Source organism: Rhinolophus hipposideros (assembly GCF_964194185.1).
Source record: "Rhinolophus hipposideros genome assembly, chromosome: 9".
NCBI classification, from domain to species: domain Eukaryota; kingdom Metazoa; phylum Chordata; class Mammalia; order Chiroptera; family Rhinolophidae; genus Rhinolophus; species Rhinolophus hipposideros.
The window spans coordinates 39377832-39404595 of NC_138055.1; the positions used below are offsets into that span (position 1 = coordinate 39377832).

General features: G+C 36.5%; 1 protein-coding gene and 1 pseudogene across 16 annotated transcripts in view; one reads left to right on the forward strand and one right to left on the reverse strand.

Annotated features, from left to right (window-relative positions):
- The window catches only part of CCDC91 (coiled-coil domain containing 91), a 334936-nt gene extending 308749 nt beyond the window's left edge, over nt 1–26187 (forward strand). For all 15 annotated transcript variants that reach the window (XM_081061004.1, XM_081061007.1, XM_081061005.1 and 12 more), the window contains exon 13: nt 25135–26187. In XM_081061004.1, the coding sequence (XP_080917130.1) occupies nt 25135–25245 (111 nt within the window). In that variant the 3' untranslated portion in view covers nt 25246–26187. The remainder of the gene's footprint in view (nt 1–25134) is intronic.
- On the reverse strand, nt 22498–24204 carry LOC308502554 (eukaryotic translation initiation factor 3 subunit L-like; annotated as a pseudogene). The gene is made up of 3 exons: nt 24127–24204; nt 23529–24055; nt 22498–23277 (listed from the first exon to the last, which is right to left on the reverse strand). The product of its transcript is annotated as a eukaryotic translation initiation factor 3 subunit L-like (transcript).
- Nucleotides 26188–26764: the final 577 nt, after the last annotated feature.

Genomic DNA, 26764 nt, shown 5'->3' on the forward strand with positions numbered 1-26764 from the left:
CCCCAATGGACTTTTCTACCTTACCTACAAATGTCTGTCTGTTTCTACCTGCAAGGAAAAAGATACCACACTGAGCACCAAATTGATGCTTCCCCATTAATATGAATTTCTTTCAGGTTTTTTTTTCCTTTTCCTTATAAAGGAAAACTCCTTATATCAGTAGAAAGAATATTCTCTATAGTTGTAGAATCTGATTTAAGAAAGGAAGAGGTACACTCCAGGTTAGAAGCAGAGGGAATATGGGTATGTTTTCCTAGAGAACTCAGAATTAATGCCACTTCCCTCCCATTTCCTGCATTTCCTTTTCCACTGCCGTTGACTCTGTCAAGTACGATGTATTTACTGAGGCCAGCTATCTGTCTAGCACTATAAAAGATATAAAAGATATTGTGGGGTAGAGCAGGGGTTGGTCAAGCATGACTAATGGGCCATATCCAGCTTGCTGTTTGTTTTTTTTAATAAAGTTTTATTGGAACACAGCTACATCCATTTATTTACATACTACCTACAGCTGCTTGCATGCTACAATAACAAAGTTTTGGCAGAGACCATATGATCTGAAAAGCCTAAAATATTTACTATCTGGCCCTGTACAAAAAAACTTGCTAACCCTCGGTATATAAAGCGTGACCCCATTCTCATAGCATGTATGAATTAATTGGATTGGTTGTTAAAACATGGAGTAATTGATAATCAATAAATGCCAAAGTGTATGATAATGAAGAGAATAGATACCACAGAATGGTTAGGAAATAAATCTCATTTACAAAGGAGCTGATTAGTTCAGTGTGTTGAAGTGCAGAAAGGTTCCTTATACTGCCTTTCCCACCTCATTCTGTGCTTATCTTTGTCAAGTTCTAGATATGTTGTAAAACTAAATGATATTGAAAACTTTGTTAGGAAAGCTTTTCCTAACAAAGTTAGGAAAGTTTTTCCTAACAAAGCTTTTCTTAACAAAGTTCCTCGCTCTGTGTCCTCCATAACTTCCTCAAAGAGACACTTTGGAGAAGTAGGACAGGATTTTAAAGATTGCAGCATTGTTCAGAATCATTCCTGGTATATCACATGTCCTTAGCTGTGTTTGAATGAGTGAAAGAAAGAGCAGACTATGAAGGAAAGGAAATTCTGTGCAAATAATAGCTAGTGTTTTTGAGTATTCAAAATGTGCCACCTTAAAATGGTCTTTCTCAGCAGGAAAGATACTGGCTCTTTAAAGATGAAATGGTAGTAGGTATGTAAACCAATTAGCACAGTGCCTGATACATAGCATATTAATAAGTCTATACTGTCATTAGTTAGAGGAAGTTGTACATCTTCTTTCAGATATAGCACTGATTATACTAATAGGCATGAAAGTAAGAAAAGCGTATAAATTAACTCTTGATTGCGTCACTCTCAAGTATTAAGAAAACATTTCTGTTTAGGAAATACTTAACAGAGTGATTCACAATAATGTAAATCTAGCTGTTGCTTCAGCAGAATAGAAGCATTTTCTTTAAATTTTTTTGTGCTGATCATCAATGATATACCCTTAATATCTTTTAAATATTAAGAGAAATTAACTGTAGTATATGAGGCTATATCTACTCAACTGCTTCTTTTTATAAAAAGTTTTTATTTTAGTTTATCATGAATTCTAAGACCACTATCCCACTAATCAGTGAATTTTCATAAAGGAAGCACGCCTGTGTAACCAGCACTGAGATCAAGCAGAATATTACCAACCCCCCAGATCACCGCCTCCCCAGCCTCCTTCCAATCACTACTCCCCCGCCCCCCAAGGGAATCACTCTCCTGCCCAAAGAACATATATGTTAAAGACTAATTGAGGAACATATATGTTAAAGACTTTAACATATATGTTAAAAACTAATTAACATACATGTTAAAGACTAATATATGTTAGCATATTCTTTTAATAAATCCACAGACTCCTTTAGGCCTTTGAGAACAATCTGACATTTTAAGAAGAGCATTGTCTTCTGACACTGAAGTATTTCATGCTGAACATGTCAAAGTGCTTTTTACATCATCAGTAATGTGCTTTGACATGTTTCATATGAAAGCCTTCAGGGACACAGTTATTTTTCTCTTCTTAAAAGAGACTGAAGCAGGGTTTAATGACATGAAAAAGTTCATGATTAAAAACAACCACAACAATCAATCTGTTGAGGTTTTACTAGAATGCCCATTAGTCAGTCATGCAAACTTAGCTAGACATGGAGATGTGGAAAGTGAATTTGAATGAATCTTTGTTCTGCCATGACCCCCCCCCCCTTGCATTCAGGTAATTTTATTTTTTTGTGTTTTCCACTAATGTCTATGAAAGAATTCCTGTCTCCCCTTCTTCTCTTCACCAAAGGCTAATCTACACTGGCAATTTCTTTTGTACTCTGAATAATGTATGAATATCTAAGAAAATGGTTGGAAAGATAAGTTTCCTATTTATTAAGAGTCATTTCCCTACCCTAATTTTTCTTTGTTTTACTTCATGTTACATGTTTTTCAGTCACTTAAAACAAACAAACAAAAAAGGAGGTCATTACAATTTTTGTTCCCAAATGTTTAGTTTGGCCTCTGATGCAAGGCCTCAATTGCAGGTTGAAGTGCCAGAAACTCAAGCTGAAAACAAGAGCGTGGTGGGTAGGCTAGAAATTTAAATTCTGGAGGAGTGTTTATATTTTCCCAAGGGCCATATTAGGGAGAGTCTCAGCCCTGAATGTTGCTACCAACACATTTTCACTGACTTTTCTGTTTTATAGAGTATCATCTTATATGTGTACATCTTTAAAAAGCTTTCTCTTCCCTTTCAACTGTCCTTTAAGTTAATAAGAAAGTTTAACAGTAAATCCATATCGAATTTGATGTTGTGTTTTTGTTCAACATCCCATGGCACATAGTCACACAATAGAGTTTTATTTTTATATTTTTTTTCCAAAATTAGAAACAACCTAAATGTCCATTAATAGGGGAGTCATTAAATGAATTATGTTACAATGGGATACTGTCCATCCATTAAAAATAATAATTTTTATCTACATTTGTTGATATTGTTGCAAAACCTTCTGAATCATAGGATCCCATATGTTTAAATGCATTTTGCTAAGTATCTCTTTGTATATGTCGTATTACAAAATATATTTAAATAGGCAAAAGACAAAGTGATTGTCTTTGGGAGGGTGGATGGAAGAGATTTTGCTTTCTGCTTTATATTTCTTTTTTTAAATATATGATGTATTGATTTATGCCTTAGATTTAAAAACAAAATCAATTTAAATAGAACCCTGTGTTGTTATGTCTCTATTTTTTATATGTCTAGTATGTCAACCCTTATTCTTTACATTTTTAAAGTATACTCAGAATTCTCTCCAGAGCTCTGGCTAGAACATCATGCAGGCTTGACTTGAATGTACTAGATAGCAGTAGGCTGGTGTGTTGGTTTACCATTTGAGCCATGCCATGCTTAGAGGGAAATGCTGACCACTGAAGTCAGTGCCAAGACTGACAGTGCTATGAGGGTCAGGGAGAAAGTGCTTTCGCTCAGTTTCCTACTCTTTCATCTGGATCTGTTTTGTGGCTCTAATAGGATTAGGGCAACATTTACATTGAAGCTTCAGGAACATTTTCAAGCTGCTCAACTCTCAGAGCAATATAAATCCACAGGATTAAGAGTAGGATTTATGTAAAGTCAGTAGGGTAAAATGAGTACTTGCACCTGGTTCTCTCTTTGTTTGCTACTTGCTGAGGAAGGCACTCTGAGACAGTGGGGACAGAAAGGTATGTGTAGGCAAGGGCATATTTTTCAGGGAGACACAGTACGATGTATTTTTAAGGAAGTTCTACCTTTTTACAAAGTAAATCACGTCCAATTGCATGTGGCGGGTTGAAATAAAACTAATATTGAAAATAATCTGTCCCTCAAATATATTATCTCCATCATTGTATGCTAAATCTTCCATATATGTTATTTCTCAACCTTGCTTTTTCCTATTTTTGAGTCCCATAAAGATTGAAACTATTCTTCCTGATTACAAGTCAGAGACCCATATTATTTCATGTATTTTAGGGGAATTTAGAAGTATAGTGGTGACTTACTCCAAGAGTTATCTGAACTGGAGATAGAACTGACACCCTCAGGAAACAGATTGCTAAAAAATAGTGCAAATAGAAATCTAATTAGGACCTGTTGCAGGTTGTATTTCCCAAAAATGGCCACAGTGGTGTTCCCACTGCGTACAACATTCTCTGGCCATTCTTGTCAATAAGCAGAGTCTGTTTCCCCTCCCTTGAATCTGGGGCTAACCTTTGTGACTGCCTCAACAGATAGAATGTGATGGATATAACACTGTGATTTTGAAACTTGATCATAAAAGGCAATAAAACTTCCATCTGTGTCTTTTTCTCTCTTAAAACACCCATTTGTGTAATCTATCCACCATCTTATGATGAAATTCAAACTAGCCTATGTGGGGGGACCACATGGGGAGGTCCCCATGCAGAGGAACTGAGGCCTCCAGCCTCTAGTCACCATCAACCACCAGGTACAGATAAGGAAGCATCTGCAGACTAGGGCAAATAATTCTTCATAGATAATTTTATATCTCCACCATGTGGCTTAGACTCAAAGATTAATTTTTAACAAAGTGTATTTTGCTAATATTTTATTTGAAATGCAGAAAGAAGAGTGACCAGAGGACAGATTATTAAAAATTACCTGAGTAATCACTAAAAGAAGTCTCATGTAGGTCCAATGAAGCACTATTTTAAGACTTGTAGGAAAGCTTTGAGTTTGTCACCTTACCTATGATGTTAGCTCTAGGTATTTTTATAGATAATACTTATCACGTTGAGAAAGTGCCCTTCTATTCCTAGTTTGCTGAGAGTGTTTATCATGAACAGGTGTTGTATTTTGTCAAATGCTTTTTCTGCATCTATTGATATGATCAATGGTGATTTCAACAACCTGTTGATGGGATAATTACATGAATTGGTTTTTGAATGTCAAACCAGCTTTACATCCTTGGATAAATTCCACTTGGTCATTGGGTATATTTCTTTCTATACTTTTTGGGATTTTATTTGCTAATCTTTTATTGAGAATTTTTGCATCTCTGTTCATGAGACATAATGGTCTGTTCTCTTTTCTTGTAATGTCTTTGGTTTTGGTATATGGTAATGCTGGCTTTATAGACTGAGTCAGGGAGTATTTCTTCTGCTTCTGTTTTCTGAATCCGTATAGTTTTTGACTGCTAGATTCTCATAGAAAAGTAGGTAGGACCTCCACGTATTTAGAGAATGTGATTAGATTTTTAGTTTGGCATACTTACATTTAACATATTTTTAATATAAACAATTATATTAGACATTACTAGCTTAGTATTCCTGAAGATTTTAAACTCCATATTGTTTTTCATTTGAAGAAATCCAGGTATACATCAGCAAAACTCGCTTAATTTTTTATCCAAGTGTAGTAATACCTATAAAATAAATGAAGTGGTAAGTCATTTGGATAGATCGTACCCACAGAATTTCTATGATGATAATATGCATTTGATGTAACACACACCATTTAGATTACTTAATCTTTTCATTCCCGTTCATAGTGTCATTTGTTTACATTTAAACTCCAGAAGAAAAATTTTCAGTATTTTGGCTACATTTGTTCATAAAATACAAGAAAAAAGTTTCAATGCATTGGCTGCATGCCTTGATTAATTGGGTCCTCAAGTACACTGGGCAGCAGAGAACGGGCAGCTGTCTTGGGACTGTTGCTACTGTATATATGTCACGCAGGGGACCCTGCTCACTGCGCCATTTGTCGTGCGGGGTCTCTGGTCCCGCTCCCCTCATAAGAACGCAGGACATGGTGAGGCTAAAAAGGAACACCCACGGAGCCATAAGTAGGGGAGTCATATCACCATATTCTCACCGGCGGCATCCGCCTCTCTGCAATCCGCTCTTGCTAGACCCCATTTTTTCTGCTAGCGTAAGCACAGAAGTTATATTAGTGGCCAATGGTTTACGGGTTACAGCTGACGGTCAACTAGCCACAGCTGATGGCCGTCTGATCACAGTTGATGTCCATTTACTACCCGAGCCAGCACCTTTCTAGACCGAGAGCCTGGAAACTGCTTTCTGGGGTTCCGTCCCCACAATATGGTATCTTAGGGGCATCTCAATTGCACTGTGTACTGATGAATAGCTTCTTTTTTAAAAGTTATCCCTCAACCTTCATCCTTCTTAGAAACAAAAATCATATAGAAACAAAAGAATCATATAGAAACAAATCATATAGAAAATCATATAGAAACAAAATCAATAGAAACAAAAGTCATATAAATAGCTTTTATACCAGCCTCACAAATGTCTCTGGCCTATGGGCCATCAATACATGAAATTTCTACCCCAAATGCCACCAATTGTGCTTTGCAAATCTCCCACATATTTTAAAAGAAATGGAGAGAAAAATGGTTGGCTTTTTCTTGCTTTCATTTGTTTAACATTACTGGATTGTCCTATTTTATGGAAAACACTTTTAACATTAACATTATAGCATGGCATAGGTAGAATTTTTATCTTAGTGAGAGAAGTTAATATATGATTAAGAGTATGGGTTTTTAAATCAGATTTCATGGATTAAAACCAATCTTTGTTACTTATGAGATATGTAAATGTAGAAAAGTAATGTTTCTGGGCCACATTTGTTCATATGTAAAATGGAGATAAAAATAAAACGTACTTCACATAGGATTATTATGAGAATTAAATGGATTAGCATACGTGAAGTGCTTACAATATTCCATGGCATATAAAAAGTTCACTTTCAGTGTTAGCTAGGAATGCTATTAGTTGATTGCTGAGATGAGTTTTCCTATTATCTGGTTTAGATCAGAATGTCTTTGGTTCTACCTACTCTGCATTGAAGTACATACTGGTTTAAATACTTCTTTGTTCCAGAAGTGATGTGTGGCAACTTAAAATATATGTACTGTTAAAAATCATGGTGAATAGAAAATGAGCATCATATAATGAAGTGTGAAACTGATGGAGGTTCAGTATAAACATGTACATGCCATAAGGTCTTGTCTGCTTATCAAAGTTAATCTGAAAGTCAGCTGGGAGATTCCCAGGGATATAACTATCATATTTTGTATATATATTATTCATAATTGTTCATGGATTAGGAACTTTATATTTTTTTCTAGACCTCATAAGTTAACTTGTTTGGTTAGGCAACATTTCATTGCTATAGTTTTAAATCCATCTCAATTATATGTTATTTAAAACATGTTTAGGTTTTTTTTTTCTCTTTTTCACTCTTCTAGTTTCTGAATGCAAATACTCTATGTACCAGAGAAAAGAATAAAAAGCACTTGCCAATGCAACCTGCATACCTATACGTTCGTGTGATCAGCATAACCTGATCATTCTGACTATTTTATTTTTTACCATTGTTATACTCTTAAGCTGTTACTGGAGATTGTATTCCAGTAGTTGTTTTTCAACCCCAAATTAAAATTTTTAACTCAATCCAAAATTTCTGTCTCATTCACTTACCGTTTTGAGCTTATCCCCAAGTTCCTGAGTTTGTACTCTAAAAAGCAAATTTTTGTTTCTGATGTAACAGTAGACACACATAGTATAAAGTTTGTACCTTTATCCCTGGGTTTTATATTTGCCTCCTAGTAACATAAACTAGAAACAGTAATGGCCTAAAGCAAGCCCAGAGGTAAGCAGTGTAGAGCTAGTAAAGAAGCATAAACTTCACAGTCATACTTTTATGACTTCAGGATCTTTCTGTCTTTGCACTTTTTCTGTCTTTACCATTACTACATATTGGCAATTGGAGCTCCACTGAACACATTTGTGATGGAGGAGAAAGGAAGAATGAAAGAATCAAAAAGGCAAAAAGAATTTGGAAGAAGTGTCTGTCCCGCTTTTAAGGAGCTCTCTTGGAGCTCCTTAACCTAGTAACTTCCATTCACATCTCTTTAGCTGCCCCTATCTGGAAGAGAGTCTTACGAAAGATGGCTTGAGGATCTTCACCTTGTTCTTAGAACTAAACTGGAATTTTATTGGTCAGAAAGGAAAGAAGACTGGATATTGGGGAGGGAACTTGAAGACTTTGCCATAATCCTTGACTTCTCATATCCTCTGATAGGTTTTTAATTTTTCAGCATCTTCTATATATGCAGGGGCTATTGCCGTTTTTAGGCAATAATATCCAAGATTAGCTTTCATAATTGAAAGCAAACATCCTTTGCTTATTATAAGAAAGAAGAAGGTTAGAGTTTTTTTAAAGATTTTTATTGAAATATAGCTAACATACAATATTATATTAGTTTCAGGTGTACACAATAGTTATTCAGCATTTATATACCTAAAGAAGCAAGTGATCACCATAGGTCCAGCACCCATCTGATACCATACTATGCTGTCACAATATTATTTACTAGATTCACCATACTGTACATTACATCCCTATGACTTACTTGTTTTGTACGTGGAAATGTAAAACTCTCATTCCCCTTCACCTTTTTCTCCCCTTTTTAAATTTTCCAATAACAGTTGACATTCAGTATTATTTTCTACTAACTTTAGTTGTTCAGCACAGTGGTTAGACATTTATATAATTTAACAAGTGATCCCCCTGGTTAGTCTAATACCCACCTGGCACTATACATAGTTATTACCATATTATTGACTATATTTCCTATGCTTTACTTTATATCCCCATGACTATTTTGTAACTACTGATTAGTAGTTCTGAATGCCTTCACCTTTTTCACCCTTTCCTCCAACTCCCTCCCATATAGTACCCATCTGACACCCTACATAGTTATTACTATATTATTGACTATATTCCTTGCTATACCCTATATCCCAATGACTACTACTTAATCCTTTGCCCTTTTTCAACCATTCCTAATGCCCCTCCTGTTTGGCAACCATCAAAATGTTCTCTGTTTGTTTCTGTTTTGTTTGTTTGGTAAGTTAGGAACTCCTTTAGCTTTTTCTTGTCTGGGAAACTCTTTATCTGTCCTTCAATTCTAAATGATAGCTTTGTTGGATAGAATAATCTTAGTTGTAGGTCCTTAGTTTTCATCACTTTGAATATTTCCTGCCAATCCCTTCTGGCCTGCAAAGTTTCTGTTGAGAAATTTGCTGATAGTCTTATGGGAGTTCCCTTGTAGGTAACTGTTTTCCTCTTGCTGCTTTTAAGATTCTCTGTTTGTCTTTAACCTTTGGCATTTTAATTATGATATGACTTGGTTTTGGCCTCTTGGGTTCATCTTATTTCGGACTCTCTGTACTTCCGGGCTTATGTATTTATTTCCTTCACCAGGTTAAGGAAGTTTTCAGTCATTATTTTTTCAAATAGGTTTTCAATTCCTTGCTCTCTCTCTTCTTCTTCTGGTCCCCCTGTGATGCGAATTTGGTACACTTGATGTTGTCCCAGATTCCCCGTAAATTATCCTCATTTTTTTTTATTCTTTTTTTTTCCTGTTCTGATTGAGTATTTTTGGCTACCTTATTTTCCAAATTGCTAATTCGAACCTCCATTTCGTCTAATCTGCTGTTGATTCCCTCTAATGTATTCTTCATTTCAGTTATTGTAGTTTTTATTTCTGAATGGTTCTTTTAATATGTTTTCTATATCTATTTTTATGTTCCATGTCTTTCTATTGAAGTTCTTTCTGAGATTATTGAGTTTACTTTTAACCAGTGTTTGGAACTCTGCATCTGGAAGATGGCTTGTCTCTATTTTGTGCAGTTCTTTTTCTAGAATTTTGATCTGTTCTTTTACTTGGGAAATGTTTCTTTGTCTCCCCATTTTGCCTGCCTCCCTCCCTGTGTTTTTTTTCTGTGTAGGGCTGCTATGCCTCTTGGTCTTGGTAGAGTGGCCTTATGTAGTAGGTGTTCTGTGGGACCCAGTAGAGCAGTCTCCCTGGTCACCAGAGCTGGGTGCTCCAGGTGTGTCCCTTGTGTGGGTGGTGTGTGCCCCCTGTTGTAGTTGAGACTTGATTGCTGTTTGTACATCAATGGGAGGGATTGACCCTTAGGCTGATTGGTTGTGAGGACTGTCTGTGACTAAAGTGGAGGAGCTGTTGTGCAGGGGCTGAGCCTATAAAGCAGGGGTGTCAAAACTGGGGCCCGTGGGCCAACTGCGGTCCGCAATCCGTTGTTAATTGGCCTGCAGCAAATTCCAAAAATATTTTTAGTTTACTTAAATAAACCAGGTGAGGCAATATGTACTTCACCTCAAGTGAGTGGCCTGGCTGTTTGTGTATTTTACCGCATATGGCCCTTGGTAAAAAACGTTGAAAAAAGTTTGGACACCCCTGCTATAAAGCATGGTTAGCTTTAGCAGGGCTCTGGTGCCTGCACAGTCAGCCTTGGAGGTGGCAGGTGATTCTCCAGCCCAGTCTGAGTCTGGCCCCTGGACCTGCTAGCCCTGGGGACTCCTGGCAGGGGAACTGCTCAATTTCAGCCATAGTCTGTGCCCTACCCAGGGCCACCTGGCAAGAACCTCAAAACAATCCAGAGATGGCTGCCACCCGTACTGTGCTTGGAGGTGCCTTGAGAGACCAAGCTGTGAACCAAAGCCGGCTGTCATTAGTGCCTGGCTTAGGGCTGCTTAACCAGAGGTACTAGACACACCAAAGTCAGATGCTGATTGAGTTCTGTGAACCTTTGAGAGATTTTAGGACAGTGCACAGCTGAGCCAAGTGCACAGCTGACCATTTATAGAGAAAAGCCAGCTGGGTGTGTTTGAAAGATGGGTTGTGTGTGGCCTTAGGGCATGGCCTTTACTGAGAATCAGTAAAGCAGGCAGAGGAAAGGTGGTAGCCAATTAGGTGGAGACTCAGATTAGATGGTGATGCAGGGAGGGGGCGGGCTCAACAGAGAAGAATGGCTTCCCTCAGCTCCTCCATCCGGGAGAAGGCTGCTGCCCCTCCAGTCCTAACCCTGAGGCTAGACAGTTCTACTCCTCTCCGTTTGTCCTTGGCACCTTTCAGCTACTGTGCAACGCTGGAGCTCAGAGCAAGTGAATCCGTCAGCGAGTAAGTCTGTGCGCGGTACTTTTAAGAGTTGCGCCTGGGAGTGCATCTGCCTTCCGTCTCTCTGCTGGTTTTCACTGCCAGAAGTTATGGGGACTTCTCTCCCCAGCACTGAAACCCTGGGTTGGGCAGGGGCTGGGACCCCTCCCTCCTCAGAGGGGGGCCTCCGCAACTGAGATATGCCTCCCCATTTTTAATGGTCACACATGGGCGTAGGACCAGTCCGTTCCATGTCTCTGCCCCTCCTACCAGTCTCGAGGTGACTCCTTTTGCAAGTCCTTAGTTGTATGGCTTTGGTTCAGGAGACTTCAGGAGATTCTCATTGATGTTTGTTCTGCAGTTTAGTTGTAATTGATGTCGTCCTGAGAAGAGGTGAGCACAGCGTTTACCTATTCTGCTGTCTTGACCAGAAATCCTAGAGTTTTCTTACATTCCTCAATCCAGCTGGGAGGCAGCAATAGATTTTAAGAGAAATTGGTTCCCTCAGTGGGATAAATCTGTTTTAAAAATATGCCAGACAGATGGAATTGTTTTTTATTAAGTCTCCAATGATCAAGCATACACCGTAAAATCCTGAATGACGAGGAAGAGCAACTCTGTTTATTTAAAATGAGAGAAAAAAGGGTAGTCGCACTAACTTCCATTTGATTAAATGGTACTTTGTTCCATTGGTTCAATTTTGGATACTAAGGATTTCCTAATGGGAATCAGGTATGCATTACAGCTGTGGCACAGCTCACGTTTGTGAACTTAGCCAGTTGTGTCAGCAGTGGAAATGCAAGGTAAGAAGCACAGATTGTCTAAACCTCAAACATACCACAAGGTGAGATCTGCACGACGCATGGCCGTTATGAGTGTTTCCCTGTTGTTTTTGTATACAGTCACTGACATTTCTAGATTCTTTAAGGCAGTGATTTCTCATATGACGTATTTAATGTGCCAGTTTTTCTTTAACTGCTTCTGTTGCATTTCAGGGAACCATTTGTACGTTAATATAACAGAAACCTTTCTGAACCTACTGTTTAGGAAGGCAAGAGAATTACATGTTTCAGTGACTATCTACAGGGCTTTTGGCAACTTGACAGGTTTTTGTACTAGTGTATGCAATGCAAGAAACCCCTCCGTATTTATAGCAAAACAGATATTGTGCCAAAGCCCCCAGCCATACCTGAAGTTCTTATCAGAGAAGGCAGGGTAGTATTGTGGTATAATGAATAGGTTTGGAGTCGTACACACCTGGATTTGAATCCTGGCCCTGCCACTTGGGCAAGTTAGAACATCTCTAAGTGTCAGTAGCCTCATTCGTAGAATTTCAAGAGAATAAAAATGAGATGATGCGTAGTAGATGTTTCCCAATGAGGCCCTGCACTTATGTCTTCTCTTCCCCTTGAGCCTGAGCTGGACTGAGTGGCATTGGGTTATAAAAAGATTGTGGCTTCTGTGTTGGGTGCTCTTTCTCGGTGTGCTCGTGTTCTCATTGTCTCTCGGATTGCTTGCTTTGGGTAAAGTCAACTGCCATATTAGGCAGCCTTGTGGAGAGGCTCACTTGCGCTCTGTTGGAAGTGGATCATTTGAGGCCTTTTGACAGTCACTGAGTGAGCTTGGAAGCAGATTCTTCCCCACTTGAACTGAGTGGACTACAGCCCAGCTGACAACTTGATCGCAACCCCTCAGGAGAGACCATAAGCCAGAAGCACTCAGTTAAGCAGCACCCAGTTTCCTGACCCACGAACACTGAGATGATAAATATGTGTTGTTTTGTTGTTTTCAACTACAAGGTTTGTGGAGATTTGTTACACAGTAATAGATAACTGATAACACACATGGAGGTTCACCTGTGCATAGCAGGTAGCAAGCACGACTAATCAAGAATTAGTTAACAGTATTCTCAAAACAAGAAAAGGCCAGACTTAATCCAACATTGCAGGATTATTCATCATGCACTGTTAATCAATTTCAATACACTCGTATGTGTGCAGAGAGCTCAAAACTAAGCCTTGTGGACAGTCCCTTGCCTGTTTTTGTAGATTGAAACATATAAGGAAAAATATATCTGTTATATTTGAGAATTTTAAGGTAGCGCAGCAAGACAAAAACACAAGAAGCCATGTAATTTTCTTTCTTCTACTTCAACATAAGATAATGTTTATATGGCTGAAGATCAAAAGGGAAGATAGATAGTGATTGGCAGGTATCATTCCTTAGATCAACACAAAAGAATTGCTAAAATCTTTAAAAGTCAAATTGATAAAAATACAACAAGAGTTTGTGTTTGTTACTTGAACAGTTTGTTATGTAACAATATATGTTTGGGATCTTTATTTTCATTTACAAAAGGCCATCCTACATATTGTAATATTTGCACCAGATAAGATCTTGAAACAATAATGTAGAAAAAGGTTGTTCATAGTTTGAGTGCATGTAACAAATTGTATTAAATACTTTATGTGTAATGTCATATCAAAATCAGTTATTCTACCCTGCCACAATCAATCCATCTTATATTTAAGATAAGGTCTTTACTTGCCATTAAACTCTAGAAAGTAGGATATGGAACTTATTAATAGGTAAATATAACCCTTGGATCAAAGCCCTAAGGTAGGATTTCTGTGCAACTACTATACAATTTCATCTACCTTCACTTTCTTTTCTAAAATTTCCCTAAATCTAAAGCTTTCTTTTTTTCAGTGTTTTGGAAATTTTTAGATTTTCTTTGGAAATTGTCTGAATTGGGAGTAAAGCAGTTGTTACCAAAATTATTTTCAAATTCGCTAAACTTCACATATGGAAGCTTATACTAGCAAGTCTAGTGCTTCTATCAGACAAATAAAAGTAAAATCTTCACTCACTACTACAGCTAATCCTTTCCTGGCCAACTGCTGTTGCTGAACTTGTAATATCGAATAAGGTTGTATTCCAAGGTGGTGTGCCTGCACATTAGAGTCTGGAATACATATTGGTTTATTCTGTCCAGATGATTTAGTTAAGAGCAAAAATGAGTATTCCCATTTCCCAGTGGATTCTATGGTAGTTTGGAATAAAAAGGCAGAACTGCCCAAATATGTAGAGCTTATTTTAGATGATTCAAAAGCAGAGAATTTGCTTATCCTAAGACATCTTAAAACAAAACAAGGCAAATAAAAACACGGTTTTTAAGTTGTGGCCAATAGGTTTTAAGACGCTTTATACCCGTTTTTCATTTACTCCAAAAGAGCATCTGTAATTCATCTCATGCGTGCTAGAAAATTACAAAACTTCTTTATATGTTGACATTTTTAAAACTAGATAGTCAGATACAGTTGAAATATACTTTAAAGTAGAAACATATTCTCAGAGAAAAAAGGAGATGTGAACTCTGGGTTGAAAGTCTGCATGGGTCCTGAATGATGGCCTGTAAATATGCTGATAAAGAGTTAGTGAAGCCTACATTTTCTGAAGTTCAAGGTGGAGGCCACTGGCACTGCCTTAGTTCAAACCCCTGCCCAGTCTATATTGAATCTTTTGGTCGGAGTCATTCGAAACGTGTATTTTATGTAACACTATTATCCTGAAGTTGGTTCAAAGCCTCTTTCAACATGATTTACAATAATGGCATAATTATATTCCCAAAGAGGGGATTTCATGTCTAAGCTTCGGTTTTATATACACTATATTCCTCTTGCAATCAAATCTACTTGTCTGAAAATATAAAGAAAAGACTGTTTTAAAACAGAAACTCTTTATGGTTAGTGTACCAGTAATAAAACAGATACTTATAGAACCTCCATTAATGCAACTAGTAATGTTACAGGTAAGTCTAAATTTTCTTAGGGTGAAACGATGAGAAGCAGAATTTGAGGATACAAGAGAAAAGTGAATATGCTGATTTTTAGAGGAAATACGTTTAAATGTTATAATAAAAATAATCACTACTCAAGAATAATTTGCTCTTCTTAATATCTGCCCGTATTGTGATGATTTCATAAAATGAACCAGGCCATTACAATTATGTTTGTATATTAAGTCTTAAAATTGATCCATAATCCACTTCCTTCATGTGTATATCAAGAGTAAGGGTAGTCATATCATCTCACCCAGAATAGTTTTCAGCACCTTTCTGGCTGTAGTGTTGGTATTCCAGGGATGTCTTAGCTTTTCATTGTCAAAAATTTAGCGAGGCCATAAAATCTACTTGTTATATTGTGGGGTTTCTTAAGCAAAGATAAACTCAGGTTAATACATTTAAATACATTTAATACATTTAAAGGAGTGTATTTTTTTTAAGTTTAGGAGGACATGTAAGGTTTTTGACATCGGTCTCTTAACCACTCAAAGCATCAACTTTCCACAAGTGTAAAATACAGATGTTAGACTAAGCAGTATCAAAATCCCTTACCATTAAAATTTCATGACTACTTATTATTAAAAGAAAACCTAATTAGTGTAGTTTTCTCTCTATATTTGCAGTTTGTTTTTAGTCTAGAGCAGTTCCCAAGAGAAATTGATTTGTGGGGCATTTTCCAAATTATTGTATACACAAACACATACAATGACTCCAAGGTTTAAAAGTTTGAGAAACATTACCTATACAATATAGCCATTTTTGCAATTTACAATGCTTACAAGCACAAATGCTCTGAGAAGTTCTATTGGAAAGAAGCCTTTTAATCCTGCATTTCCTAAACATTCATACTTGACTAAAAAGCCTTTTATTTATTGATTTTTAAACAACACCTGCTACATAGAAATGTTTTGTACATTGTGGCAAACACTAGCCATCATACAGCAGCCTGGTATATAAGGACCTCAACAATCTGGAAAAACCGTCATTAGTAGTTTCCAGGGCTGCTGTAACAAAGGACCACAAACTGGATGGCTTAAAACAATAGAAATGTATTCTGTCACAGTCCTAGAGGCTAGCAATCCAAAATCAAGGTATTGGCAGGGCCACGCGCTCTCTCCCTGAAGGCTCTAGTGCACCATCTGTTCCATGCCTCTGTCCAGTTTCTGGTGGTGGCTGGCAATCTTTTGCATTCCTTGGTTTACAGACACATCACTCCAATCTTTACCTCCTGCTTCACGTGATGCTCTTCCCTGCATCTGTGACTCTTTTTATGAGGACACCAGTGATTGGACTGAGAGGCCCCCCTAATCCATATGAACTCATCTTAACGTGCATCTTAATTATATCTGCAAAGATCCTGCTTCCAAATAAGGTCACGTTCACAAGTTCAGGGGTTAGGACTTGAACATATCTTTATGGGGGACACAGTACAACCATTACAAAAATTATCCATCAGACCTCATATCCCCCTGCTCCTTTGCGAGATCATGTGTTAGAGGGCCCCAGAACTTAGTCTTCTGATCTTTTCTCTTTTATGTACATTTGTTCCCTCAGTAATCTCACTTATTTTGGAAATGCCTTGTATATGTATGCAGATGATTTGCGAATTTGTATCTCTAGCCCTGCTCTCTCCCCTGATTTGCAGATTCTTATATCCAATATCTCTGACATATTTAATAGGATTAAACAAACTAACCATGTCCAAAACAAAACTCTAATTTTTCTCTGGACAACTCGCTCCAACTCCAATTCATCATATCTCAGTAAAGGACACCATCATTCTAAGAATCACCTTTTGTTTCTCTTTTCCTTTCATTCACACTTTGAATCCTTCAGTAAATCTCACCTGCCTTTAAGACTCCACTGCCAGCAGTCTTGTTAACTTTATATCTTTCCTAGACTAAAAGTCTCCTAACTTGTTTTCTTCTTTCACTCTTGTGTCCCTACAATCTGTTGTTCCCATTAACAAGTGTAATAGTTTTCAAACATGGTCACACTCTTCTGAAAACTCTCTTCCCGTGAACTATAGTGCCCTGCCTGCTCTGGCCACCGTCTGCTTCTCTGATCCTTTCTCCTACCAGCTCCACTCCTTGCTGCTTTTGCTCCATTCTTGTATTTATTGCCAGTCATCTGACCCACAGTTTGAACTTATCATTTGTCTTTCATTTTCTTCCCTGATATTTTTGTATGGTTCTTTCCTCCTTGCTACCTTCTCCACATGGTCTTCTCTAATCATTCTACCCAAAAGAAATCCCCTCAGTCTGTGTCAAATCCTTTACCCTACGTTGTTGTTGTTTTATAGTATTGATCTCCACCTGAAGAGTATTAATTTGTTTAGCTCCTCAAGCTAAAATATTTATTATACAATATTTAAAAATTGTCTCGTTCACCGCTATATATTTCTAATGCCTAGAACAGTGCCTGGCACATAGTAAGTACTAAATAAATGTTGAATAAATGGGTGAAAGAAAGAATGTGTGACTACTCCTAGCAGACTTTCTCCACTAGATTCAGGGCTCCTTCCTCAGTGTCTCTAAGCAATGTCTTCATCTTTGTTCCTGCTAATCTGCTTTCCTAGAATTTCTTCCACATCCTATTCCTCTTTGTCTAAGGAAATGTTCTTGATGCTCTTAAGAGCCTGTTCAAGTTACACTTCTGTGAAGTTTTCTCTGCTGTACATTCCCACCATGATTTCCCCCAGCACCTAATTTTTTTTTAATTATTACATGTGTGTCTCTCAAAAGACTACACATCTCTTAAAGACAAGGTCATTATTGTGTACTTGTTTTGGGTTTTTTTGCCCATACCTCAGAGCAATAATGCTCAGAACAACTAGTGGGCAGTCATGACTATTGTGTTGATCAACTGATTAATTGATTAATTGGTTGTGTCAATCTCAAACATCTAAATGAAACAACAGTTTCAGTGTATTGAGGGTGGGGTACAGTATAATAAAGTCAGAAAGAGAGAAGCATTCATGTCCAAATAACTATGTTAAAAAGGCAGCATTGTACTAAATAAGAGACTAAAGAACTCTTTTATTTCTTATCAGAAGGTAAACAATCCTTACACAATATGATGATGTTAACTGGAAAATCTGCCTGAGTAATTACAGGTCCAGATCACACTTGACCTTTCTTCAATACCCATGAAAGAGCTTGTTAGTGAATGTGAAAACTGAATCTGTAAAACATATTATTTAAACTGATAACATTTATTTATGAGTCACTTTTTATCAGTGTGTTTTCCAGATACCCATACCAGCTTTTTTGAAAAATTAGATCACTTTTGAATCCTAAATTTAAAATTTACAGGGGGGTAGGCTGTAAAAGTAACATTGATAAAGGCAAACCTAGTATTTTCATGTCTCTTGGTATATCTTGTTGGTAGAATCCCAAAAGATACTGAAATCACAATTAGTACTGAGCATGTTCTTTTTATATATATACATATATATATATATATATGTATATATATACATATATATATAAATAATACATGTAACATACTTATATATACACATATATAATTTATGTGTCTTATATGATATATCATAAGACACATACACATATATATGTATCATATATTCAAAAGCAACGCATCAGATTTTCAGATTTCCTATGATACAAATATTCTTAACAGTGCCATTAAAATAAGTCATATTTGTTTGTAATTGACATTAAATTTTGCTCTTTAGACCAGTTTAAATTTACCATCCTTCATGTTGTGTTTTGGTGACTAGGAAATAAAAGAAAACTAACATTTAGAATTGTTTTGCTTTTGCTACAACATAAAATACTAATGCAAAGGTAAATCTAATATAGGGGATTACTGGGAAGCCACGTGTCTGTTTTTATTCCCCGTAAGCTTATAAAATATTAACTTTTAGCAAGTAGTATGCTTATAAATTGTTTTCAGCAGTGTACCAGCAAACTGCAGAGATAACAAAGAGGGAAAAAATAAGATTTATAAAGCCCTGGTGTCTATTTCAGACACCTCAGCATTTCCAGGTTTTTTTCAGATATCTAAAAGAGCTGAGTAGCAGCTGAAGCAACAGAAAGTGGTAGGGAAAACAAAGCAGTTAAAACTACACTATTATGAACAGACTGTAAACTCCATGTCCAAAAATGTTTGCCACCACTATTCTGGATATAATACAGTCAACATGAAGTCACAGAATACAAATCTTTGACTCACTTTGAAATGAAAGCCACAAATACAGAACTAAGCCCCACTCTTCAAGGGGCAGAAAGAGTTGAATATTTTGCCAAAATTCTTCTTGCTTCAATAAAGGATAATAAGGTTATGCCTAATAAAACAGAAACTGTTGAAATTCAGGAATTCGCCAAGAACATCAGTTTGATGTACTTGTTTTAGAGAGAGGAATTCACCATCTAAGAGAAAGATCTCCAAGTGTTCCCTCTCACAGACATGATCTTAATTACCAAGCCCTAAGGACCCACCAAACTGGAAGCTCAGAACTGGGATGGTCCAAGTTTTCTTACTTTTCATACAGTATCCATGTCACCTTGTTGCTCCTTAAAGTGTTGGACTGCTGCTTGTTAAATGGAGTCTTGCATTCAGACATTTCTGGGGAGACATGGTGAAAGAAGTGAAGTGAGCTTTGCATCTGCCTAAACCCAAAACCAGTATGTCCATTATCTTACAGTCACTAATTCTAAGGTGATTCCTAACACAAGCAAGAGAAAAGTGCTGGGTATGTTTGAGTGAAAAATCTGTCAAACTTATTTTGTCCTTATACATATCTTTGCTTTTGTAAAAATCACAAAATATTCATTCTGCATGCATAAATCCAGATGATTTGTGTTACTTAACAACAAGCACAGGTTGAATGCTAGTTACAAATTGTTTGTGCTATGTGCCCTCAAAAGGAGAAAAGTTCTCCTTTATCTAACATTCATAAATTTTAAGATATTAAGTCAAAATTGTTTTCATGGAACTCCTGTGTGTTCTAAGGAGCTTATAAAAGAATGAATTGTTAGCTAACACATAAGTCTTGAAACATAATAATAATAAAACAAACACCCAGGAAGTCACATCCAAAGTTAGCCTATATCTCATCCTACCTGATTCCACCCTCCAAATACAGCTCCAGGTACAACTATCCTATTTTGATTGCATAATTTCCTTGCCTTGAAAATGATTGCCTATTGATGTAACTCAAAAGAATATGCTTTTGAACTTTGCTTGGGTTTTGTGCTTTATGAAAAAAAATGTGTTACACAATCTCTAGCCTGATCACTTCCTTTTTAAATTAAGTAAATTTTATTACGCGTTCACTAATTGATATTCATCTGAAATATTTGATGGAATGCTTGGTAATATGATTGTTAGTACGTGGTATATTAAGATTTATTATAAAGCTGTAGTTATTAAGACAGCATTATAGTTCTGTAGGGATAGCTGAATTGTCTATGGGAACAGAATAGGGAGCCCAAAGACAGATTTCACGTATGAAATGTATGAAAACCTGATTTATTATAGAAGTAACATTGGAGATTTCATATTCTTTAGCTCAATCAATTTCTATAAGATATACTAGCATAAGTATACAGAGGTCTGTATTGAAGAGTGTTCATTATAGCATTGATTATAATAGCAAAGATTCAGAACAATCCAAATGTCTAGTAATAGAATAATTTTAAAATAATAAAATATCCATTACATATATATGTATATATACTGGGGATGCACAAAATATATATACACATGACTTGTATTCATCTTTTGTTATTGGTTTATATGAGTATTATAATTTTAATACAGTTTTCTCCTTTCTTAAAATGTGTATACAATTTTTGGCACCCTTTGTATATTAAATTGTAGACATATGATGCAAAACCACACAACCATTTAAAAGAAAACAGGGCAAACTGGTCTTTTCATACACTGCAGACGGGACTCATAAATTGGTACTCTCATTATGGAAAGCAATTTGGTAATATCTATCACAGTTTTCAATATGCAAATCTTATGACTTGGAAATTCCCAGTATTAGAATCTGTCGAAGAGAAACTGTCTTTTGAAGGGAGTGCACTCACATTGTAAATTTCTTCGGTGCTTCAGAAACAAGACAAAATTGCAGTAAATTTACATATGGGAGTATGGCTAAATAAATCATGGAATACAGTTAAGCAATTTCTTAAGAATGAGATAGGGAAAATTTCCAGTAATGGCAATGGAACGGACTGATTGTGTCAACTCTCTATAGTTAATTATAAGATCTGGACAAAATATTTTTAAAAACCTATCTTTAAATGTTTGAAAGCATCCAAAAGTAAACAGGAACCACTGGAAATGGACTAGAACTGGGTGTTAGTACACTCTTCTGTAATATTTGAATTTGGACCAAGTGCAAAATAATTTTAAAAACTGCAAATATTTAGATTTCAATCTTTTTACATATATTAAAAATAAAACTTTTAAAAATTCAACTTTAATCACTACATATCTTTTAGGTTAGGTTACATATTTTCACTTCTAGAATTGAAAGTGTATCTATCATTTCCTAGTAATTGCCTTGCTCTATTAGGATTAAATATTCATTCAATCTCAGCAAATATTTTATGAGTGTATAACATGTGTCAGACCCTCTTCTACCATGTTTCCCCGAAAATAAGACTTAGCCGGACAATCAGCTTTAATGCATCTTTTGGAGCAAAAATTAGTATAAGACCCAATCTTATTTTACTACTTTTATTGTAAAAGACCCGGTCTTATATTAGTTTTGCTCCAAAAGATACATTATTGCTGATTGTCCGGCTAGGTCTTATTTTCAGGGAAACACGGTAGATGCTGGGAGATAGTAGTCAGCAAAACAGAGAACATCTCTGCTCATCTGGTGTTTATAATATGATGAACTGTCTGGTTTAATAGAAACTTGTAAACAGAAGATATACATTCACTTAAAGGTATCATCTGAGAGTAGAAGGAAAAAATGAGGAAAAAGGATAAGCCAGAAATTCTATTTCTGTGCATATATTAAAATCCTAAAATACTGGGATTTAAGGGAATCTTAGTAGTGTACAATCTTTTTATATGAGCATTATGCTACAGACAATGCATTCTTTTTTTATTCTGAGGATACGTCAAAATTTTAATCTTTCAGTTTTTCAGTCATTTTGAATATCAGTGGATTATAGTAGTGTAGTTTAATACAGAGTTCTTGTTTAGATTTGTCTTTTTTTTCTTTTATGTTGGTGGGAACTTGTGGAAAGAATATGTCAAGTTTTACATAAATACGTATGACAGGTATATATTGTGAAATGGATTTTATGTGGCTTTCCTTTGAGTTCTTTCACTCTTCTGTAAACTGTAGGCAATGTGTTCTCATTGATTAATTATATACCATGAGAAATTTTTTAGGACAGAAGAGTTAGAATCCTTTCTTTACCGTCTTTTTTTTCTCTCTAGCTCCAAAGAAGACCCTTTACTGAGACCTATTTAAAGCATTTTAGTCCTTGATTCAAATAAACTTTCTCAGTTGACTGACTGATAACTGAGCTAGATAAAGGCTTCATGGTGGCAAAAATACGCCCCACCAACAATGACATCAAAATAGATTCCTAACTAATGCCAGTGTGAATGTACTTAGGGTCTTGGTCCCATGTTCCTCAGATTGCGATTGAGCTCCTTAAATTTGTGAACCTGTTGGATGAAGAAATCCCCATAGCACCTGGCAACTTTGGTGTCTGCGATGTGGATCATGTCCTTATCGTTGCAGAGGTCAACCTCAGAGGTTGAGTGGAATTCGCCATTTAGGGCAGAGATGCCGCTGGGCCAAACCACGTTCTTCATTTGTGTTTGAAGACAAGGAGTTGGATCCAGAACTCCTGCTCTGTGAGGTCCAGGAAGCTGGCCGCTTGGCCACGGGCATGGTGGTGTAGAGCCTCAGGAAGCAGAATGGTTGAGAGCTGGGCCCGCTGCCGTACTGCATCAGCAAACACCTGCAGCTGCTACAAGGAGGGTTCCTTGTGGTAGTTGGGGTGTACATGGTCATAGTTGGGCACTAAGGTGACAGGGATTTGGGGCAGAAATAACTGAAGAGTTCCTTATAGACTCATGGGTCACCTTTCTGCATGCGTAGCCTCTTGTCCCCATATTTCTCCCAAAGCTGGAGGGGAGTGCTCTCTTCTGTACACATGGGCTACATGGTGAGGGCACCGGTCAGAGCGTATGCACCTGCTTTTTCTGCTTGTTAATTGTCTCACACTTGTAAGTGGGCCTCTGAAACTTGCTCTTGGATCTCTGGAGGTAGAGGAGGATGCTGGCAAAGACTCGGATGGCATCCTGGTAGCAGTACATCATTAAGTATGCAAAACCAGCATAATAGTATGTGGTGATCTGGCACTCAGGCACACGGAGCACATGCTCAACTGGTTCAGTTCGATACCGTGTTTCCCCGAAATGAGACCTAGCCGGACAATCAGCTCTAATGAATCTTTTGGAGCAAAAATTAATATAAGACCTGGTTTTATTTTACTATAATATAAGGCTGGGTATAATGTAATGTAATGTAATGTCATGTAATAATATAGTATAATACCGGGTCTTATATTAATTTTTGCTCCAAAAGACGCATTAAAGCTGATTGTCCAGCTAGGTCTCATTTTCGGGGAAACGGTGTTCTCCAGCACCTTGGTGGCCTGGTAGTAATCCCCCAGCAGGGAGTGCAGATGCAGAAGCCCCACCAGGCTGAAGTAGCCAAGCCTCTTGTAGAGGGAGTTCCGTCCATACTCCCCAGCCACACTCTAAGAGTCACCTCCACTTGTGCACACTTCCAAGTGCCAGTTGATGTTGGACTTGTCTGCCACGGAGTGGAGGACATTGGGGGTACTGTGAATGTTCTAGATTTTGGGAAATCAATGAAGGAAGTCATATTCTCTTCTGACTTCTTGGTGGTCTCACAGTGGTATTGAGTAAATGACTGAAACTGATAGATGACCTCATCAATGACATCCCAGAGCCACTGGCTGGGTAGTTCAAGGGAAGCAGGACCATCAGCATTAAGAATATAGTTGAAAAGATTGCAATAGTTGTAATAAGATTCAAACCTCTGCTCCAAGGAGGGTCCCCCACTGACTTCGGCATATATGTGCCTGTAGTACAATTCTTTGTACAAAATCAGGAGGACAGCATTGTTACCAACCTGTGGAATAATGGCTTTAGCCTCAGGCCAAGATGTATTCTTGAAGAATCTTTCTTTCAGCTTCATCTAGCTGTTTTCTTAGATGTCCTGGATCTCATATACTTCCTGGTCAGTGACATCGCTGGAGACTTGACTGGTTTACAGGTCATATAACTTTTGGTCAATCAAATCCAAGAGAGTTTTGTGGAAATACTGGATGAAGTTTTTGATCACTCCAGGGGTCACCTGATAGGTCTGCTATTCATACTGACGTTCAGAGGCCAGATCCTGCTTGTGATCTCTTGTGTGCATATCATAGTTGCGTGGCTAAGCATAGGGATCATTCTTCCGGTAAGACGGCAGTCTCAGAATCGTAATCACAGCAGGGTAAGACATGGCTGCCGCGCTCGAATCTTTTCTTTATGTAGTCAATAATCCTTACCTTCCAGAAAGGTCTTTGTTACGTATGACTTTTATTGTTAAACTTCTTGTTTTGTTTCCTATAATAACTTGTTATTGAAACATTAAAACAATCCTAATAAATAATCTCTAATTCAGCAGAAAACCAAGTCACTTAAGTTTCAACAATATCGAATATTTCTTAAAGTACACTTTTCCCAAGAACTTTCTCTAATTTCAGAAAATTGTTCATGTCCTCACTTGTCTTTTGTCCGACTAAACCCTATGCAGGATGTAATTATGCTATTTGTTTGTACTGTGTATTTCTTTTGGGTTTGTTTGCATCTGTTATATTTATATGGTCTTTGTGGATATTTGATCTGTATATTCATTAAGAACTAGCATTTTATATTATTTTATAGGTTTTAAATTACTGTGATCAAATTCGTGGTATTTATCCAATAACTGAATACTAACATCAGTTATAAAATGATAATGATTATCATATCACCTTAGATAATAGTGACTATATTGTCTCTGAGTTTAAAGCACTTTTTTATTTTATAAATTGTCATCTGAAAAAGTTTCTCTAGTGCACTTCTGTAGTACAATTCTTTGTACAAAATCAGTTTATCCCTCAACTAAGTGTATTTTTTTCTATTTCTCTTTCTCTCGCTCTCTTTAAAACAAAAAATCAACAGCTTGATCAAGTCATGCGCCAAAGAAGCCTGTCCAGTTTGGAACTGTTCCTCTCCTGTGCTCAGAAACAGTTAAGTGCTTTGATAGCTACAGAACCAGTTGACATTGAATAAAGAACATGATAAGCTAACCATACTGGCAATTGATAAATCATTAGACCTCTAAAATACATGCTGTGAATTATAAAGATGGTTTTGTTTTATTTCCAAACCTTAGAGAATTGGTTTTCCCCAAACAATATTTAGAACTATCAAGAGATCTAATTTATTTTCTTTTGTTTGTTTTTTTCCTTTACATTTACTATTATTTTGTTGGTGGTGGTGGTGGTAGTAACAGCAGTAGCAGCAGCAACAACAGAAAGTATTATGTGACCCAAAAGCCATTGAAAATTGCCACGTTACCAAAAGTTAATTAAGTAAACATTATAGCATCTGTTAGCCTATTGTATTTGGCAAAAGTAGTAAACATCTTTACTTATTGCCTCACAGTGACTCTTGATTAGATTCTAAAATGTAATCATACATTTATTTGATTTTAAGATTAAAAAAGCATGGATTTCAACATCTCAATCTGATATTACCAAACTTCTTTTCTGTAGATGTACCAATACATCTATTTGTATTGGTAACAATTGAAAATAATAGCAATTATTATATTAATTCAACTTTGATCTGATGTTTCACTTAAAGGGTTATGTGTGTGATATATGATTATCTCCTATTTTAGTTCTTCAAAGTCACTATGAATCAATAAAGTCATGTTTTAAATGAATCATACCGCAAACTTAATCTCTAGAAAGAGAATGTAACATAACAATTTATACAAATTCTGGTTCAAATATAAGAGATATGAAATTCTTTCCCAGTACTTTAGAATGTACTTAATTCATGAACAGTGTGCTTCAATGGGAAATCATGAATTTTTTTAACATCAGAACTAAATGTCATTAGAATGTATCCAAACATTTTTGTCTTCTTTTCTGAAATGCTTCTACTTTCATTGGCTTTGTACTTTTCTGGGATTTCTCAGTGTAATAAAAAGAGTTCCAAAAACTTACTTGGTTACTATATTTCTTTTTTATCCTTTTTTAAAATTCTTCTTTTAAATTTTTTTTCTTACTCAAACTTATATATCCATGGATGATGATGTTTTTAATATATACCTACCCTGAATATTTACAATACCATTTACTAAAAAATTTTTAAATGTGAATAAGTAATTTTCTCTTACAAATTGAAATAAGAAATTAAAGCAAGCAGAACACTTACTTGAAATGCAGCATAGTAAAAATTGTAGGGCGCTTTTAATTCAGGAAAAAGCCAATAACACAATGTTATGGTCGTATTTAAAACCCCTTGGCTCTTTGTCATCAAATTTTAAATGATAGGATATTTTACAAGTTACTCAGGTAGGATTTATATGAAAATGAATCATAGAAGTTCAGAAACCAATATCCAGAGAGACTCAGATCCAGAGATAGAACTATCAAGAGAATATAATAGTCAACACCTCTCTTTCATCTCCTAGCACCACAGAAAGATTTGTTTCTTCTTCCATTTAAGGTTCCAACTTTGCTGTTGACGTAGACTAATTGTTGTCTGAAGTAATTTGGAACAAATTGATACCGATCAT